At 46.5% G+C, this 18897-nt stretch overlaps 3 protein-coding genes across 4 annotated transcripts in view; 1 reads left to right on the top strand and 2 right to left on the bottom strand.

Annotated features, from left to right (window-relative positions):
• Positions 1-18897, bottom strand: part of LOC118507460 (MOXD1 homolog 2-like) — a 171811-nt gene that overhangs the window by 123650 nt on the left and 29264 nt on the right. Inside the window, exons 1-2 of one of the 2 annotated variants that reach the window (XM_036045952.1) lie at positions 17522-17860; positions 15619-16107 (exon numbers count right to left, since the gene is read on the bottom strand). The gene's annotated coding sequence lies outside the window, so the exon portion shown is untranslated. Of the gene's footprint in view, positions 1-15618; positions 16108-17521; positions 17861-18897 lie in introns of those variants that run through there. The other variant, XM_036045953.1, reaches the window with a different exon arrangement.
• On the top strand, positions 8736-10012 carry LOC118507462 (chymotrypsin-1-like). The gene has a single exon (XM_036045955.1). It carries the CDS (start codon positions 8843-8845, stop codon positions 9887-9889), a length of 1047 nt encoding a protein of 348 aa, XP_035901848.1. The 5' UTR covers positions 8736-8842; the 3' UTR covers positions 9890-10012.
• Positions 10013-11169, bottom strand: LOC118507463. Its single transcript, XM_036045956.1, has 2 exons — positions 11017-11169; positions 10013-10822 (listed from the first exon to the last, which is right to left on the bottom strand). Exons 1-2 carry the CDS (start codon positions 11125-11127, stop codon positions 10055-10057), a joined length of 879 nt encoding a protein of 292 aa, XP_035901849.1. The 5' UTR covers positions 11128-11169; the 3' UTR covers positions 10013-10054.

The following is an 18897-nucleotide window of genomic DNA, read 5'->3' as shown; positions in this document are numbered from 1 at the left end:
GATAAAAGTCAACCCAGAACATCAACCATTTTATGTTTAATTTCCTCCATGTTGGGGAATGCTTTGTTGTAATTTCTGTGCGTGTTTTTTTTTTTTGTTTTGCGCCTTCACTCCAAGTCATCACTTGAAGTCGCTTTTGTTTTTTGTACTTAATTTTTTTTCTCTAACCACCACCACGGTCAACCGGGGGGTTGATGGTTTAACTAATTTATTCTTCCACTGGGGAGCTGGGTCTGCCGTTTCCCCCAATCCCCCCCTCAGTCTAGTAGGCTTGTCTCGACCGGCCAACCAAACAAAACCGACCAGAGTAACCACACCAAACCCAGTTCTATCGTGCCTGCGGATCATTTACACCGAAAACGCATTTTTCTCTGTGCCGAAAAGGTTCGAGAGAGAGAGAGTGAGAGACAGATAGGAGGGGAAAAAAGGAATACTTCCGCACACGTAAATAAAGACAAACGGAAACACACAGCCACCCCCTACATCCAATTGGGAAACCGGGAACGTTTCGCTGAAGCTAAAAACAAAGGCACCCAAAAAATGCGAGCTCCGGCAAATGGATGACCCAATCCAGCAGCGCGCAGGGAACACGTCCGGAAGACGGTATCGCTATCTATCCATCTTGTACTGTTTATTTTGTGTGTGTTTTTTCTATGCTCGGGTTCTTTGGGCTTTTCCTTAGCGCTATTCATTTAATTTTCCATGGCCCGCCACATCGTTTTGCTGAAATGAAGTCAGCTTTAACTTGACTTGCTTCGTGCGAGCGAAAGTTGGTGGTGGCGGTCAAAAAGTTTGAGCTTTCGTTCCTGGCCAGCTAAACCCCTGGTTACGTGTGTTGCTATCTGTTTGCGCCCGGTTCATGCTACAAGTAATTAACATTTTAATGTGTTTTTTCTCTGTTTCTCTCTCCGTTTTCTAGGCTCTATAGAACCCGCCGTAGAGCCTTTTGAGTGAGACTTTTTTTGCGCTCCGATGCGTTCGGTGCAGCAAACTAGGCAGAACACCTCCGAACAGCACACTTTGACGCCCCCCATTCGTCATTCGGGCGGATGGGTCGATTCGATTGTGGCGGGTCTCGACCGGTTACCCACCAAAAGGCGTGGTCTCATCGGGTGCTGCCGGAATTGAAAGACGCCATTAAATGGTTTGTATATACATGCACATAAATAATAATTATCCCGAGGAGAGCCGGAGAACTCAGCCGGCAGTGCACCAGCGTACAATGCGCCCATAAAAATGGAGGGCTCCCGCCAGCATGTGCTTCCTGGGGGTTTACACGCATAAAACACATGAAACACGAGCATACAAGACAACGAGAAACAACAAACAAACAAAGCAGGCGGGAGGAAAAAAAAAACCCTCTCCTCTAACGGCGACACAAGAAATGTAGATTGAATTTCAATGACTTTTTGAACTTAATATTAATGAGCCAGGGCCTCATCGCGCAACTATCGCTACGAATTGGGCTCTAGTGGCCATGGGGGGGGTTTATGATTAATTTTCACTGATTTTTGTCAAAGCAAACACGGGCTGCATCGTGCCTGCCGTGTGCCATGTGGGATGGGAGAAAGGAAATGGGTGATTAAATCATGCTTTTTGCTTTTGATATACGACCGTTTGGGAGGAAAAAGTCAAACGAAACGGTCTTGGAAAACGGCACCCCATTTCTTCGTTTGCAGTGTTGGGTAGGGAAGATATGGAAATTTGGGAAGCTCCGGGTCCCCTTTTAAAGGTAAAGGACGAAACGAAGAAGAAAAATTCCAATTCCAAACGCTGCTGGCTATGGGAAAAGAAGTAATACAGAAGGAGACGACGTCGGTGCGTTGACTATTTGTTTTACTGTGCGTGTCGCTGTGTATGTCTCTTTTGTTTGATTATTAGTGATTTATTTTCCTATTGTTTTTGTTTCAGGTCGTCCAGGGAGAACGACTGCAAGCTTAGATCGATGCCTAGACCGACGACTGGGCGAGAGAGAAAAAGAAGCGAACCCTTGGTGAAAATTTATGGTGCCAAACAAATCGGATCGGAAACAAGCAAATGGACTTTCTCTCTTAAGGATGGAACGGGTGTATTAAAGCACGCAAGACACAACGCGAGAGGTTGCACGTTCCGCCGACTGTGTCACGTGCTTACCCAGAATGAATTATAACTCTATCCCGGGTAATGGCAAGTCAACCAACCGGCCCCGAAAAAAGTGCGCGTATAGGGAACGGCTCTAAAATAATTTGTTTTCATTTCACAATGCATGACGACAAGAAGAATGTGCAACCTGGATGTGAATTAATCTTTCACCCGGGTATTGATGTGAGGTTGGGTCGCATCACACATGGTCCAACATAAAAGGGGGGAGATGCAGAGGAAGATAAACAGCAAGCGCACCTCACACCGGAATGAAACGGACAAGTTTAATCAACGCAAGAGCATCGCGTTTTATTGTGCTTGATGATTTTCGCACGCCAAAAATTGGATTCCTTTTTTCCTGCGAATGTGTGTGTGTGTTACTCCGCCGGTCGACATTCATATGACAATTTCATTTGCCATGTGCCGCCTCCTGCATGCGGCTTCAATTCAAAGGCCGAATTGTGTGCGCGCGTGTTCCGCACATATGAAGACGAACTGCCCCAACTGACGGTGCCCTCTGAAAGCTCATCACCATTACGCGGCTAGCGGGTGGACCACGGGGGCAGAGGGGGTGAGATGGGGGGTGGAACGGATGCACACGTTCGATTTGGTTTTTGGTGGCATCCACCACCAAAATCATCAGCCGGTGAAAGGGAAGTAAAAAATGGCACCCCATAAATAATAATTGCCACCGCGCGCGTATGTGTGCGCGCCGAGTCTGTGCTGTGCTGTTGTCCCCGCATCGGAACGGGATAAAGAAATACACACAGCCGGGTGCTACTGTACAGTGAGAGAAATGTTAATAGGTACATAGAATTTTTTTTACGATATCAAATAATATTCCCATGTTTTTCAGAAGAAATGCTTGAAATTCGTTGAACTTCCAACAACACTAACACTAACAAGTCCAAGAGTGATTTTTTGGCTGTCCCATAAATGTACTTCACAATCCTCGATACCGCTCAAGATCTGGCGCCATCTTCTGGCGATCTATTATCCACAGTAGATCGTCCGTTCTGCTGGACGTATAAACGTAATCTCATTTTGAACCTATCATGCCTTCTCTGTCCATGTGGACGACCAAAAAGAACTATACTGCCTGGATGTTTCGTTGCCATCTTCTTGACATGACCAGCCCACCGGAGTCTGGTAAGTCTAATTCGCAACATGATCACCGGGCAGTTAAGAGAGCTCGTCATTATAACGGATCCTCCATAGTCCCTCTACACATTCCAAAAATCCTTTTGAACACCTTCCTCGCGAATGTGACTCGTTAATGTTAACAAAGTCTTCTACTCTCAGAGGCTTATGCGTATACTGGGATCATACAAGTTCCATGCAAGCCCAGTTTCGTCCTTTGCGAGAATTGTTTTGAAAGCAGAAGTTGCCTTAGACTGTATTATGGCCGGATGGCAGCCAACAACCTTGTATTTAGCTCAGCATATATGTTTTGACGGCTTTAAAGGTGTAATCACCTGACTATACATAGATCTTTTCCCATACACCACTCTTTACTAACAGTACTTAAAATAGCAGCGTTCTTTCCAATACTGCAAAAGCTGATTTCGTAGTTTTAAAATTCGTTGAGGAAAAGTTTGGATTGAAAAATTATAAGAATAAATTTATAGAGGCTTAGCGATCCCGTTCTGAGGTACGAAAGAATTCAACCCTCAATCACCTCTATTCCCCATGGCGTCCTAAAGCTATTAATAATCGACTATACGCTGTGCGCCTATATTTATTTCATTTACTGTATCTAGTTGCGGGCAGGCATGATTGGGGGCCTGAGCCAAGAGAAAACGGGAAACATTAACGCAATCGTATTTCAGTTGATTTATGCTACCGTGTGTATGTTTGTGTGTGTGGATTGTCCTCCGGTTGGAAAAAAAGTGGAGCAACAGAAATACAATCATAAAAGCCAACCCACCATCCGGCATGGCCGGGCCGAGGGAAAGGAAATAGAAAAGATACAATGTGGCACATATCGCAAACACCCTCTTCCTGGTTGGGGTCTATTACACCTCCAGCTAGAAACCAAAAAAGGCGTTGAAAAATAGAACGATTCAGAACGAATCAACCCCTAAGCATAATCTACCCTGCTAGATAGAGGGTGTGTGTGAGTGTATGTGATTTCACGAGCAAGGACTAAAACAAAGGGCAAGGTGGCGTATTGTAATTATGCTTTACATATTGAAGAAGTGACCTTTTGTTGCTTTTTTGTTGCTCCTATGGTTTAGTGTCAACAACACCTTCTTCAATCGCCGCCATCCAGCCGCCAGCTACTACTGACCACAAGAGCCTGTGTCGGACAACAACACTTTTCCGAAATACCCAAACGTGGAAATGAAATTGCCACCAAGTGGAAACAACCCATAACAGCCCGCCGACCACGAGAGCGTAATGAACATATGAGATATGAATTTCAATTAAAATGAAAAGCTTCACTTGCGCAGAACCTGTCGCAGGAGTTTCGCTCGCTGTGAGCGAAATATTGCACACCATTCATCGCGCGTATGCCAGAGGATCGCGTAGCGCTAAGGGATGATTAGTTCTGTTTTTTTTTTTCTTGTGTGCCTCCGTGGCTAAAGTTATTACCGATAGTGTCCGCCCTGTTCCTATGCCACCGCAGTGGTAACACGCCCGCAGGTCAACGAGCTATCGCCCTCGTTGATGTGGTGGTGTGAACGCAAAACAAAAAGGTGTCGTGGATGTGTGTATGAAAAATGCAACGCTTCATCTGCAGTTTTGCCTCGGACCGGTGCAACTGCTCCGGTGAGAATTTTGCGATGAACGGCACCACCGGTGGTTCGATTTTCGGAACGAGTTTTATTTATTTTCATTCCGCAAACTCTCCCACAAAAACATTGTCGGTGCCTTGTTTTCGGGGGCACAAATCCAGGACGAAAGACAAACGAATCACATCATATAGCGAGTGAAAAATTCGTTCGTCCAGAAGGACTGACGGGCTTTCTAAACAAGGAACACCCCGACCCGATCCGCTGACGATCGTATAATAAAAACTGCTTCACGGGACAGGTGCACAGCCAGCCAGGGTTAGCCTGTCATTGGCGGATCATCGTCGGTCTAGATGCGTTGCGAAGCATTATTATTCATAAATGTCCGGCATCGCGACGCCGACCACCAGAAAGGGTTCCCGGTTTTCGGTTGCAAAATGGCGCACCGGGAGATGGGATTGCTGCTACTAATCCACAGCTGTCAACATGGCGGCCATTTTTCTCGTTTCTAGTTTTCGGGTTGGGGACAAACTAATTCTCAGTCAGGGTTTGACAATTTTTGTAAACTTAAACAACAACAAAAAATCCTACATTTGATCGATCGCCATTGACACACACACAGACAGACACGAGTCTCAACGGGGTAGAGTCCCAATTAAATACTTTGTTTTATGATGCGTTTCGCCGAGGTGTGTGCCGCTCCCGGACGCACATTAGCTACCGATTTATTATGCAACTAAATGCGAAGCTGCAGATATGATCCAAATTTATAGCATCCTCGTGTGAAGCCTTTACGGCGTTTCTTTTAAACGGTGAATTTATAATCCCATCAACTCTCCACCACTTGGTAGTTTGATAAGTTGGGCAGACATTCGTTGTGTGTATTCCTCGTGGTTTCGTGGAGACAACAACGCACCACACTACTGTGCACCATTAAAATAGTTTATTTATTAATGCCACCCTTTTTTACTCGGTTTTATTCAAGATTTCGTGCCCTAGACACACACACACAATCCCTTGAAGATTCGAGACCCCATGGATGGGTCCAGAAAGCTAGCTGCCCGCTCTGAACCACACGAACCGTACCGGGCGCCCAATAGATAGAGCGATAAATTCCAATATTTACACTAATCATGCTTAAGCAACGTGGTTTCTTTACATTTAATTAAAACATATCATATTAATTTGTGTGGCAAAAGGTCGTCACGATTGGACACGGAAGGGAAGGTTTTTGTAGACAACCAACATCATCCTCTCCGTCGTATCGGGTGTAATCATAAGCCGATAAGCGATCAAGCAGACCGAGACCTCCAGGCCGGTTCAGTTTTGGGGCTGGCTTTCGTCCGGCCATCCCTATCTAAATCTGTCACAGCTATGCTCGGTTGGGGGTTTGCATGTTACGCGCATGGAACGCACATCAGCTGTGTCCGCTCTGGGATGGGAAGAACTGGAGAAAACATATTTTGCATTCTCGTTAATTAAGCGCGGAAAGGTGCGCACTCTCCTGTGTCCTCGTTAGGGGTTCCCAGATATTCCCCTTGTTGTAGTGGAATCTGCGCCAAAATCATACAAAATTTTGCATGTTGGTGGCGATTTTTTGGTTTGGATATTGTGGTCCACTGTCAATCATTGGAGCCTCGCTTTGCTCAGTGAATACGCAATATGGGTTCCCCCGATATGCAGTCTCCTCTGTTGTCCTGGTGCGTTTCGGGAATAGAAATAAGCTCCACAATAGTGAAGCCCAAAACTAACTCCCGAAAGCGCTCTTTCTCTCTGCCTAATATGCTCGAAAATTCCATTCCAGCCCATAAGAAATATGCCCAAATTTATGACAGTGTTGAGTCATTAATGGACTCAACCGTCCCGACACACACACACCGAGAGGCTGGCTGGCTGGCTGAGTGTGTTTTGGAAAATGCCTGAAATTTATTATCCAATCAACCTTGCCTGATCGTTTCCAGGCTATAATAAGCCGAGACGCAGTCCCGCATTAATTCCGAAACACGGCGAACGAGGGGTATCTTCGGCATGCAATGTCGGACAGCATTCCTGGAGGGTTATTGGAAGGTGGTATTTCTGCCGCTGAGCTAGTAAACATAGGCGCCACCGCAAAAAAGGGGTTGGCAGGTAGCTAGAGCGCACCATCCTTACCACACCCGGAGGAGGAGGATCAAAATCAGAAGCAAATAGGGGGAAAACCGACCGTTTTTTGCACTTAAAGTTGACCCTTTTCGGTGATATTGTTTCTCTCCCACTCTCCTTTCCTTAACCCAAGTACCTTGTACTTGAACTTCACTTTTGCCCGGTGGTTACCACCAACGTGGCGGGGGCTAGCTCCTCCATTAAAGTGTCATTTCAAATTACAAAATTACGTCTTCACGGGTCGGTATTCGGTAGTGTGTGTGCGCTGCTGCTGCTGTCCGTTTACTCCCTGGTCATAGTTTCCAATTTCCATCTGGGGACGCGACGATGCGTACATGCCCAATTGCTTCTGACAGTGGACCGGGCCATATTAGCCGCCCGTCGTTTGCCACGATGTGCACCATATGTGACCTGCTTAACCGCTCCCGCCACGGTTGGGGTCTTTTCCCCCTCGCTACAACCACGGGTACAGTGACTCGTGTGCGAAACTTCTTACGACTTAGAATCGGCCAGCGGGAGCAGTGGTAGAAAACGGCAAACGAAATGAGTTCTCGGTTAACCGCGCCGTGTCATAAATAAAGGTTAGCTTTAGAGATCGCTAAGCCCCCGAGACATGGGGCGAGTAGTCAGGTCGCACAGTGAGACTTTTGAAAAAGGGATTGTTTGGTAGCGTTTTCTGCTGGGGAAGAGTTTGAGTTCTTCAAGAGTGCTAATTCAACTCGGAATCCTTTCACTGCATGCGAATACTGAAATGAAATTTTGTGGAAAAGTTCTTGCTACGAAATCCTTCAACGCTCAGCTCTTCGAGAGCTCTATTGATGGTTTTGTTCATCTTGAAGGCCTTCAATATTAGATTTCTATTAAACTTAGAACATTTTGACCATTTTGTTGAAGCTCACGATGCTCGACCGCTTCAGTCGGATTGTCCCTCCACCTTTCTCCCGCTAAAACCACAATCACCTCAGAAAAGGGCCAACCAAATTGCAATCCGAAATTGCAGCCAAAATTTTGCCGACCTTCTCTCCCTCTCTCTCCCTCTCTCTGTCTCTCTCTGTACCCCCAACCGCAGACGGAACTACGGTGTGTTTTGTTTGTCTGTGCACTTGCCCTCGCCTTTAAAGATAAGCAGAAAGGATAAATTATGCCCGAAAGGGTCGTGGCTCTCTCTCTCCCTCTCTCACACACACACACACAAACACACGTGCAAGATGCAAGCGTCCAGTCGTACGGAAATTAATTATCAAGATTTCGCAACACACATCCCCGACCTTTTGAACTCAATTCCCACTCCCAAGCGAAGTTGAGTCCAGTAAGGCCGAAATGGATGCTACCATTTGTTGGCATCCTGTCAACACCGGTGGCCTAGTTTTTGGACAGCTGAGGGCAAAAGAGCTGAAACTTCTTGCACATTATCACACCTCATGGTTCTGTTGTGCGCTAGGCAGCAGGGCAAAGAAAAACGCCCAATGCGATGATTTATGGTGCGCATGTTTCACAGTACCCACGGAAAAGCTCTTCACTATCGGCAGCCCACCCAGATAGTGGCCCGGTAAGGGCACTTATCGAACTTCTTACTAATTCGACGTCAACTGATACAGGGTTTGCATTTATCGTGCATACGGCACACTGCTTATCGCCATACTTCCGCACGGGTTCAGCGTTAATCCTTGCGCGCGCCTTAATCCCTTTGCGATAATATCTGACCCTGGGTCTACCTACCGTCCGGAGCAGTTTGGCGCAGTTCAGTAATGGTTTAGTAGTCCACCGAGACGAGTGGCCTTAGTAGATTACACGACCCAGTGTGACAGTGACAGTTGCCCGCGGTACTCACACACACACACAAAATGGATAGAAAAGTGCGTGTGGTGAGCATTTTGCTCGGTGTTTTTGTGCTGTTTTGTAATGGAGAATCACTCGGCGCTGGTATGCTGGTCGAACGTACACAGGATGGAGTGATCCAGGCACAGGAATCGAACGTAAATTCGTTCCCGATCGAAGACATTGCTGGGGAAGAAGATACCATGAGGGTACTCGCTAAAGCGTTCAACCCGGAGTCCGTCAATCCTTTCCTGGTTGGTGGTGGACCCGCAACAGTCGGCGCCTACCCGGCCCAGGTTGCCATCCAGATCGGTGCAACAACGTTCTGCGGTGGTACGATCCTGAACCAGAACCACATCCTAACGGCCGCCGGCTGTGTGCTGGACGCGAACAACAATCTGATCGCGGCCAACCAATTTACGGTGCGGGCCGGCGTGCTGACGGTGGACCAAAACGCGCCTGCCCTTGCCGTCAATCGAATCTTCCCCCATCCCCATTACAACCCGTGGACGTTCGAAAACGACATCGCTGTGCTGCGGTTGACGAACAACATCGTGTTCCCGCAGGTTGCCACACCGAACATGGCACCGGCCGAACTGAACCATCGGATCGTGCGGGATGCGGAGACTTGCCAGGTGCTCGGCTGGAACTGGTTGCCCACCGCGCAGAACGTACCGCTGCAGGTGCTGAACGTGATGTTTTCGCCACGAGCCTCCTGCATTAGCCAGCATCAGGGATTGCTGCGCGACTCGATGGTATGCACGGAGACGACGGCCACTGCGCACGGTGTTTGTGCTGCGAACCGGGGCGGTGGGCTGTACTGCAACGATCTGCTCACCGGTGTCATCTCGTTCGGGTTTGGCTGCGGAACGAACAACACGTACACGGTGTACACGCAGGTCCGGTACTTCCACCACTGGATACAGCAGCAGTTTATTCGCACCGATACACCCGTGGCTGGTCCGACCCCGATGCCTGGTGTGGTTGGTGGAGGGGGAGGTGATGCCAGCACCGTCAGCCTTTCCGTCGCTACCGTCATCGTGGCGATCGTATCTGCCCTCTTCCTCAGCTAAGCCAGTTAGCAAATCACGCCCAAATAGATCAGTATCAGAGAAAGTGTGTCGATTATACCAAAAACCAAAACATTGTAAAGAAAATCAATAAACCACATTAAGACCTTCCATTAAAGACACAAACACGAGGAAAAAATAGCACCTTTTTTTGCTAACTTTATTCGCTCACAGATCAGTGCTCGGGTGGGCACGCATTAGGCCAAAGATAAAGAACATCACCGTGTACAGTATGCAGTAGCCCATGAAGATAACGTACACGATGTATCCGAAGGCAGAGTTCGGTTCCGTAAAGGTAAAACTATTATCGGGCACAGGCTCTACCAACGGGGAATCAATCATCTTTTTGGCGAGACCTGCCGGGCTGGTAAGATTGCGCAGCTCCAGCAGGTCCACGCTGGTGCCACAGGTGGAGGAGCCCGTACCGGGGACCAGCGTTACCATTGCGGATGGTGTCAGGTTCTCCAGTATCATCGCACCTTCCAGCAGATATCCCCGGAGACTGCTGCAGTACAGTGTGTTGAGCAATTGCTTTACGGAGCGATGCTGTCCCGGTTCTACCAGCAGTAAGGTTTTGTGAAGAGGAGCATCACCAGACACCAGCGGGCGACGCCAGCAGAGTAAATATGTTCCATTGTGACGTTGCGTGTGCTCGGGCGAAGCAGGAATCGGATTTCGTCGCAGTCTACCGAATGTGCTGAGCACGAGCAGCTGATTCTGATCGCCATCTGCGTAGGCCAGGTTCCGATCGACAGCAAGACTCGCGGTACGAGAGGTTACCTCAGCACTGCCATACCGCACCAGCAGTTGCCGCAAGGTACGTCCACCTAGCTGCTGCTGCACACACGCACCCGTCGTTAGTACGTGCGGACGAAGCACCTTATCAATAATCCAACCACCGCAGGCCGCACCATCGTCATCACCTTCGATTGCAACCTTCAAGATTAAACAGGAACAGAGAGGGGTGTATGCGCGTGATAAGCATTATATCGCTTTATGGTACAATTAACCACCGACGGATTCTGCCGTGGAAGATTTCCTCCCAAAACACAAATCTGGACATTAATCGGTGGAAATATTACAGCACGGTCAATGATAAGCCCTGCCACCAGCGCTCATCGGACACTTACAAACTCGGGAAATTGAAACGTTTCACAGGCAATACCACCAACGATTGCTACCAGCAGTACGAAGCCCAAGGGTATCGGGCTCCGTCCGGCAGGTCCGTGCAGGTGCGCCATGTTCACCTCTCGCCTACTAACTACCGACGATTTGGCAACGAATAACCGCGCTCCCGTGTTATCACTTATCGAACTCGAAACCCCTTCCGGCCGGTTCTGGTGCGTCACTTATCGTTATCGTTAAAGCTGTATCCCGGACCGGACACTTTTAGATGCCGACACAAAACATCTGGTTTTGGACATGCCACATGGTTATCGGTGCAGGTGACTAAAGGTGCCCACAGGCGTTGAGATTAGGAATGTTTTGAAGGTGAGCAGCAAGTGCATGTAAATGAAGCACGTGAATCACATACCTTAGCGCACCTTCCTTGGTGTCTAAGCATGAGTCATATTCTTTCTGTTTTAGGTCTCCCCATGGACGTCATGAACTTGCAGTAGAAGGTGCTGCAGCAGAAATGCTAATCCTTGCTGATGTCCAAGATTTTTCCTGGAACCAGCAGCGCTGCACCAGTGAATGCACCTTTACAGACGAAGAATGGAATGTTCTCCAGCGGGCGGAGTAGAAGAAAATCGATAGACGATCCCATCTGTCAGCAAGAATGCAGCAAGAGTAGTCCAGGAGGTCCAGGACAAAAAGAAATATTGAAGGATGGAGCGTTTGCTTCCCATCTGGTGTTTTTCCATTGTAGAAAGGAAAAGTTTTTTACTTCCTTACGAAAATGCTCGGCAAAAAGGAAAAGAGATGGATGATATCTTCTTCCCAGTGGCTGCCATCCCTCCCCACGAAGCAGTTACCGGAGGTTAAGTTTTATTTTTTTAACCTCATTTTAAGGGAAGATCTCGGGCAGGGAAGGATGATGACTCCAAAACCCGATCACTAACTAATATTACATTCCGAGCCTTGGGCTAAGTTTTTTTTTATGCTCTTTAGTTCTCTCTCTCTCTCCTTATAGTGTCTACTTATACTTCTTCGCTCCACTGTTAGAGCGATGGCACTATGGTGCGCTTTTTTCGCTTCTTCCCCGGGCATGCTACAAAGTTAGCCTGGCACACTAACGACCATTCGACCGACCCGAAAGGACACATACAGAAACGGGACCTGCCTTCCCCCTCTCCCCCCCCACCCTTGTGTACTGTCCCTTGTACTCGTGGATGGAATTTTTATTGTGCGCCAGTACTTCGAATGCTTTCCAACTTTTCCTCTCTCTCCGGCACGGATGAAGCTGTGAAAGCTCCGGAGTGCTGCTAAATAGCTGAAAATGACGCAACTTTGCCCGGTTAAGAAGATGTAAAAACATTCCACTTTTTCTTCTCGTTTTTTTTTTGGTTGTTGGCCTTGCCCCCTTCCATTTTTGTTCTTCTCCCATTCTTTTTATAAGACCAGCACACACACAAAAAAAAGCAAGAAGAAGGTAAAGACATCATCTGGAAAAGCTTCTCTGCCTCTTTGTGCTGGCCGGAATGTTTTGTACACCGATACGCCGGCGGTCGGTGGGCGCGAGGTAAAGCGGAAAGGTGAAGCAGTAAGCAAAACTTCAAGTAATTAAAAATGATAAATAAAAGAAGGAAACTCGAGAGGAAGTTACCATCCAAGAGCCCGCCCGGTGGAGTTCTCGGATCGGTTTCGGTTCATATGAAAGTGAAACTTTCTACCTTGCACCGAACGAACTTTGGTGCCCGAAATGGGTGGCAAAAGGTGATAACGGGTGGGTTAAAATGATGGGTCGGTTCACGCCACACAGAGAGAGAGAGAGGGAAAGAAAGTTAGAGAACAACAGAAGAAAAACATTAAACACGGACAACAACAAAAAAAAGCTGTACAGTAAAACACCCCGAAGGAAACGGAACATAAATGCCATCATAACACTCCCGCCGCCGACCCGTGAGACGTGTCTGGAAGGAAGATAAATAGAAGTGTGCGTGTCGGGGTGGGACTGTGGCAAAAGTATAAACAGAGACGACGGCAAAAAGGCCTTCTCGTAAATAAATTCCAAACAACATAACTTCTAACAGGAGTGAACAAAAAAAAAACACAGAAACAAACAGCTCACGCGTTAGAGGAAGCCAAACCCCACGCAAGGAGACACCGCCACGCACATACGGACGCGGCCAACGGGAAGGGGCCGGCATGTTCAAACAAACGCGATCCAGAACCGATCGGAACTGAGGATTGGAACCGGTTTCGGCAGTGATTCTAAAGCCGGTAGAATTTAATAAGTCCACTTTCCACTCCGAGGCGGTACTTGGGCCGGGTACTGCGGTACGGGCACCCGTTCCAACGTTCCACGAAGCGCGGGTCTCGTTCGACAGGACAAGATTCGAGTGTTATTTTTAATGGGCGAAGCTCGTAATTAAAATTTGCTTAAAAGTTAACTCTTCACACCGGGTGGAAGTGTGTGTGTGTGTGTGTCTTTTTTTTTGCTGCTTCTCCGTTGTGAGGACGGTGAAATCAGGTCAGTTGTCTTAGGTTGAAGGGATTTTTAAGAGATCTTCTCCTTTGTGAAGCTGTGCAATATCGGAAGCACAAGAACAAATGTCGAGATGAGGTTTCATTACAACTTTGTAGTTTAAGTATTTGAATATCATACAATCAAGCGATGCCTCACTGACAATAATAAGGTTGAAAAAGCGCGCCAGAATAGTAAAAAATGCAGACAACATCAATTCCAATTACTCCAACCGAATGGCAATATAAGGCAACGTAAATTGCAGACAGAATGTCCTTTCAGAACGTTAAGAGTATCTCGCCTAGAACAAATGTGATGGATTGCTCAGCTGGGAAATGATTTTTTAAATTGACAACACCGGTTTACAGAGATACTATTGGCAGGAGATTAGAAGATTTTCCGCACCTTTAATGCTGGCAGTGCAAATTTAGACGAGGATCTCCTGTAGTAAGGCTTCTACCAATTTTGGAGAAATATTTAACGAACTATCGGCGTATGTTCGACTCTACGCCGAAGGAATGACAACTTTAGATTCAAGGGCCTGTCATGATATTGAGTCGTCTTTCCATAGTGTCTTGAAGAAGCAAATAAATTGCGCATAATGAAGTGTGATGTGATCTCTAAACCTGATCTAGACCAATGTTTACCAAACTGAAGACTGTCGACTATCGTTGATTCGCTTCACAAGACCATAGGGCGATAAACCATAAGGCATTACAATTTCTGGGGATCGCAGCATTTAAGATTTGTATTGCTAGATATAGAGGCGACCCGGCAGTAGATGCGACAGCGGCTCCGGTCTTCACACGGCAGGATCGCGGTTCAAAAGTCTCATCTGGGCCGTTCCCCCACAGTATGAGGACTGACTATCCAACTATGCGGTATCAATAAGTCTCGGAAGCCATAAATGGCAGGCTTGGTCTAAGAGGTCGTTAGGCCAAGAAAGAAGAGATTACTAGGTATAATTCACCAATCTCCACAATAATCCCATCAAATAAATCTTGGAAGAAATAATAACATTGATAATAGGGAGAGTAGAGTATTAGATTGCGAGGAGACAATCATCCATGACTTAGATTCCAAAATTCCAATGAGAGGATCATGTTCTTCAAAGTCATGTACAAGTCACTGAATATGAACACTTTCTCTGGGTCCTTTTTCATTTACTGCCATGGTTTTTTTATAGGGAGTACTTTTTATCCTATGTTTCATAAGAGTAACCCACATTTTGATTGGAAAATCCGCACATTTAATTGGATGTAGGGATCATCCAATAAATTGCTATGCCAGGCATTAAGGTATTGGATTACTATCGCGGGCATCCTAGCTCGAAATCAATAATTATAAATATATCCCTCCGATATTGAATTGTATCCTCGTCGACAAAGAAAGAAGAACAACATTATTATTTCAAACCAAATCTACCAAAGCTTGGCTTCGATACATCACACACAGTAACGTTATAAAATGATCGAAATGCACCAAACACCATCCAACCGTTCACCTACACAGGCACACAAACACATCACACTTTTGTTACACCTTTCTTCCACTAAACAAACTCCAAAGAAAACAGAAAAAAACACCAAAAATTCTCCATCAAATCCAAAAACCCACCCAAAACCTGGTGCTCTCTGCGTCCAATTTGTGCACCGAATATCCTAATCCCAAAACCAAGCACCCGCAGGGGGGAAGCTAGGGAGTATCCGGAAGGTTTGCTGTGCAAACTCATGTTTCATCTAACAACTACTTCACTAATTGACTACCTTTGGTGTGGATTTCTCCGCACGCTCACTGCTGTCCGGTTGTCCGGAGTGGTAAACCCAAACCGACGTGCGGCATCGCTACCGGACCACCGGGGTAGGAAGGAGCAAAATAAATACGTTTTTATTTATTCGAGTAATTAGAAAGTTTTGCTACCATTGCTAGGCATGTTTTTCACTCCTCGCTGCTGTGTCTATCTATCGATATCGGTAGGAATTGTTGTGCAAGAAGAGAGCGCGAGAAGAGTACGCGCAGTAGAGATCGATAGAGTTCGATTTTTCGGGTTCGAGTTGGGGTATTGTGTTGTATTGTGAAGACATAGATAGATAAAGCAACTCACTTTCAACAGCTGAACAGGCTTGGTGGAGGCAACAGACTGTTTAACTGCACCGTTCAGATGGAGCCGTTGCCGGACGTGGAGATTCTGACGGTTGTCGTTGATGTTTGTCGAAATGCTCCCACACCCGTGTGTTCCAGGAGGATGCAGCAATTCGGTCTCGTATTACACTGCCCTTGTACGTTTCTGACTGTGACTGTGTAGCTGAAGCTCCACACCGAAACTTTGAATTTTCTTCTTCACCACACAACTACACGCTTCGCCGTATTTACTTTGCCATACTTTTTTTAACAACTATGTGCATTGGAATTCACTTGATTCACTTGATTTTCACCAACAAAAAAAAGGCAAACCTGCGATCGATCACATGTTCAATTTAATTAATTTTCACTGCGCAACACACGTTTTGTTTGCAATCAGGATGCAATTCCACTAAATATAATCACTTTCTGTTGAGTAGAATCGCTCTACAATATTTGTTTTATATTGAGCCTGCAAAAGAAAAACAAAAAAACAGAGAAAAAGGATATTAAACTAGTGTTTAAATTAAATTTCAAAGAAAAAAAATCTAGCAAACTAACACTAGCAGCAAAACATCAATCAATAAATCAAAGAGAAAAACAAAACATGAGCAAACAAAAAATGTGATCAAAATAAATAATTGCCAGAAAATCCAGAAAATAGAACCGAAACAACAGCTCGGCACCTCTTCGTCACCGTTTTTTGCGTTCCTTTTTGTCACCGTTTTTTGGCGTTATTTTCCAAACACTTTGGTGGAAATGTCCCCCCCCCCCCCACCCCCGTTTTACCACGAAAACAAAACGAGGGAGGAAGCAAACCTAGAGCCTAGAGCGGGAAAACTGCTGGCAATGATTTTTCCTTTCCCCCAATGGCAACAGAAGAAAATAGGTCGATCTGTCTAGAAGGAAAAGCAGCAAAAGTTTTCCGTTTTTTTTTGCTCCTCGAGTAGAAGGAAAATAGCAGGAAAAACAAGACACAACAAAAACACACACACACACATAATCACATGGGGTAGCTTGTGTTGGTGATGGGAAAATTTATGAGCATTCACGGCACCGCATTTCCCTTGCTTTGCTTACCCGCCTACAAGATGTGACAAAAGTGAACGGAGCGACACTGTAAAACAATAACAAAAAGCAGAATCGGGAAAACGGTGCGTTACTTTTCACGTCACCCGTTTTCGTTTAAAGGGTGCACGTAGTAGCGAAATTTTCCCTGATTTTCCGAGGGAAAAAGTGTACTCCTTAAAGTGTTCAATTTTAGTGAAAAGTAATACGGCAAACAAATAAAGGAGGCAGGTGGAAAATTGTGAAGCACAAAAAAGAAAGGGAAAAATCGCCAGTTCACGGTGGAAAAACTGGACAGTCCCTTTCGGCGCTTTTTGTTTACTTGCGCCTGGTTTTTTTGTTACTATCAGCACCAGAAAAGCATCACGAAGAATGAAGGCCTTCATGACAATGGTAGAAGAAAGCATAAGCAGCATCAGAGGCAGCAGTGGTAAAAAAATCCGATCAGAAAGCCAGACACGGCCAGAGGTGGTCCGGCCACAAAAGCCGTACCGTACCGTAGGTCTCCTGGGAGCGAAAATGCGAATGTGCGTGGAAGGAAAAACAACTCCAGCACGCCAGGCAAAAACCGAGCGAGCGACACTCGCTGGTTAAAGCTGCCCGGAACGGCAAAGGAACATTAAAGCGGGATGCTGTAACAACAGGATTTCGTCGTCGAAGGATTTGCTTTTGTTTTTCCGCCGAGCGAAAGACACGTTCACGGTGGTGTGTTTAGCAATGGATATGTTTAGCTCACTGGCTGTTTTTTTTTTCTCACTCGCGTCTCACTGGTTCCACACACGTTTACTCTAACTTTTTTACAAATAAATTATAATTACCACGAGACAGTAGAGACACTGCAAAACTGTACGCTGCTCTTAAATCGCGTATCAACATTCACCCTTCAATTCATCGCGTACTTGGCGTACACAAACACACGCACCACGTACAACGCACGCAAACGGACGCACGCGACAGAAGGGCCCGCAACACACCAGGGCGAAAAAGCGAACCCAGCGAACCAAACGAGCAGCAAAGAACGTCACGAACGCACTCACGCACGGTACACGCGCGCGCGCCAAGTGTGTGTGTTTTTCCTCGACGGGCGAAGCGATAACGGGCAAACACGCGGCGGTTTACGACGATCTGTTTTCCACCGAAGCCACGACGTTACTAAATTTTCCCGGTTTTGCTCGGTGTAAAATCGCCACCCTATAGGGTATAGGTACGCCTTCACTCGGGTTCGTCGTGTTGTTCCGGCCGCCCGAGGGGCGGGTGATTCGGGAAAAACTTCCTAACCCCGCTAACCATCGTCGTCTGGTGTGCTCGGCCCCGGGTTTTCCAACCCCAGTCCTATTTTGCCACTCAGTTTTTCCACCACACTCCCCCCCCGCGGGGAAGTGGCAGCGGGATTTTCTTTCGGGCCGGCTAGCCCTTACGGTTCTCGGACGGTGCAAAAAGGGTCCTTGTTGGTGCTGCCGAACGGGGAAACGGGATGAAGGGTGACGCGAGCTTCCCGTGAGCGAGCGTTCCGGTACGACGAAGTCGAGCTCTCAACATAGGGCAAGAGATAAAGCATGAGAGAAATAGAGAGGAACAAATCGAGAGAGAGAGCGATTGGGAGCGTGAGAGAGTTGCGGGATGTTGATTCCCTACAACAAGGGTTTTGATAAGCGATGCGAGCGATGAATGATTCTCGGAGCCGACCCTAAAAGGGGGTTGATGAAACGGAATGCAATGTAATCGAAGTTAACTGTGTCCCGTCGTTCTCTCTGGGCCACGGCGAACAGCCTCACGAGACACGGCACCGAAAAAGGGCACCGAACGAGCAAGTGTTCGTGGTTGAGATACCTTACCGTTGGGTTACCACAGTGGTACTTGCTTGTGTTGTGTTGTTGAAATGATAAATTATTACTTGATATCATTTATATTTGTTTCAAAAGTTATTAATAAGGTATTGTAAAAAGCTGGAACAAAGATCCGAGGCTCTGCAAGAAGTTCACCTGATTTTGAGCCATCGTACGGAGCAAAAATTCATTGGGAAAGGTTCGTAATAAAATAAATTGATTTTATATCAAATTTTGAAAACAGTATAGATGCTAGTTGAAGAATGATAAGGAATAAGAAGTTATTTTAAAAATAAAATAAAATATTGCCTTCAAAACAACGGAGAAATAAAGCAACTGCAAATGAGAACGAAACCTGACTTCCCCTT

This window comes from Anopheles stephensi, chromosome 2 (assembly GCF_013141755.1).
Source record: "Anopheles stephensi strain Indian chromosome 2, UCI_ANSTEP_V1.0, whole genome shotgun sequence".
NCBI classification, from domain to species: domain Eukaryota; kingdom Metazoa; phylum Arthropoda; class Insecta; order Diptera; family Culicidae; genus Anopheles; species Anopheles stephensi.
Note: the sequence above shows the minus strand (reverse complement) of the source record. Positions and strands in the feature narration are given on the sequence as shown.

Bases quoted from the DNA above. Each gene is read 5' to 3' on its own strand.
- LOC118507462 (XM_036045955.1), top strand. From the start codon at position 8,843: ATGGATAGAAAAGTGCGTGTGGTGAGCATTTTGCTCGGTGTTTTTGTG.
- LOC118507463 (XM_036045956.1), bottom strand. From the start codon at position 11,127: ATGGCGCACCTGCACGGACCTGCCGGACGGAGCCCGATACCCTTGGGC. The intron at 10,823-11,016 runs GTAAGTGTCCGA...TTAATCTTGAAG, and splicing joins CGTTTCAATTTCCCGAGTTT to GTTGCAATCGAAGGTGATGA.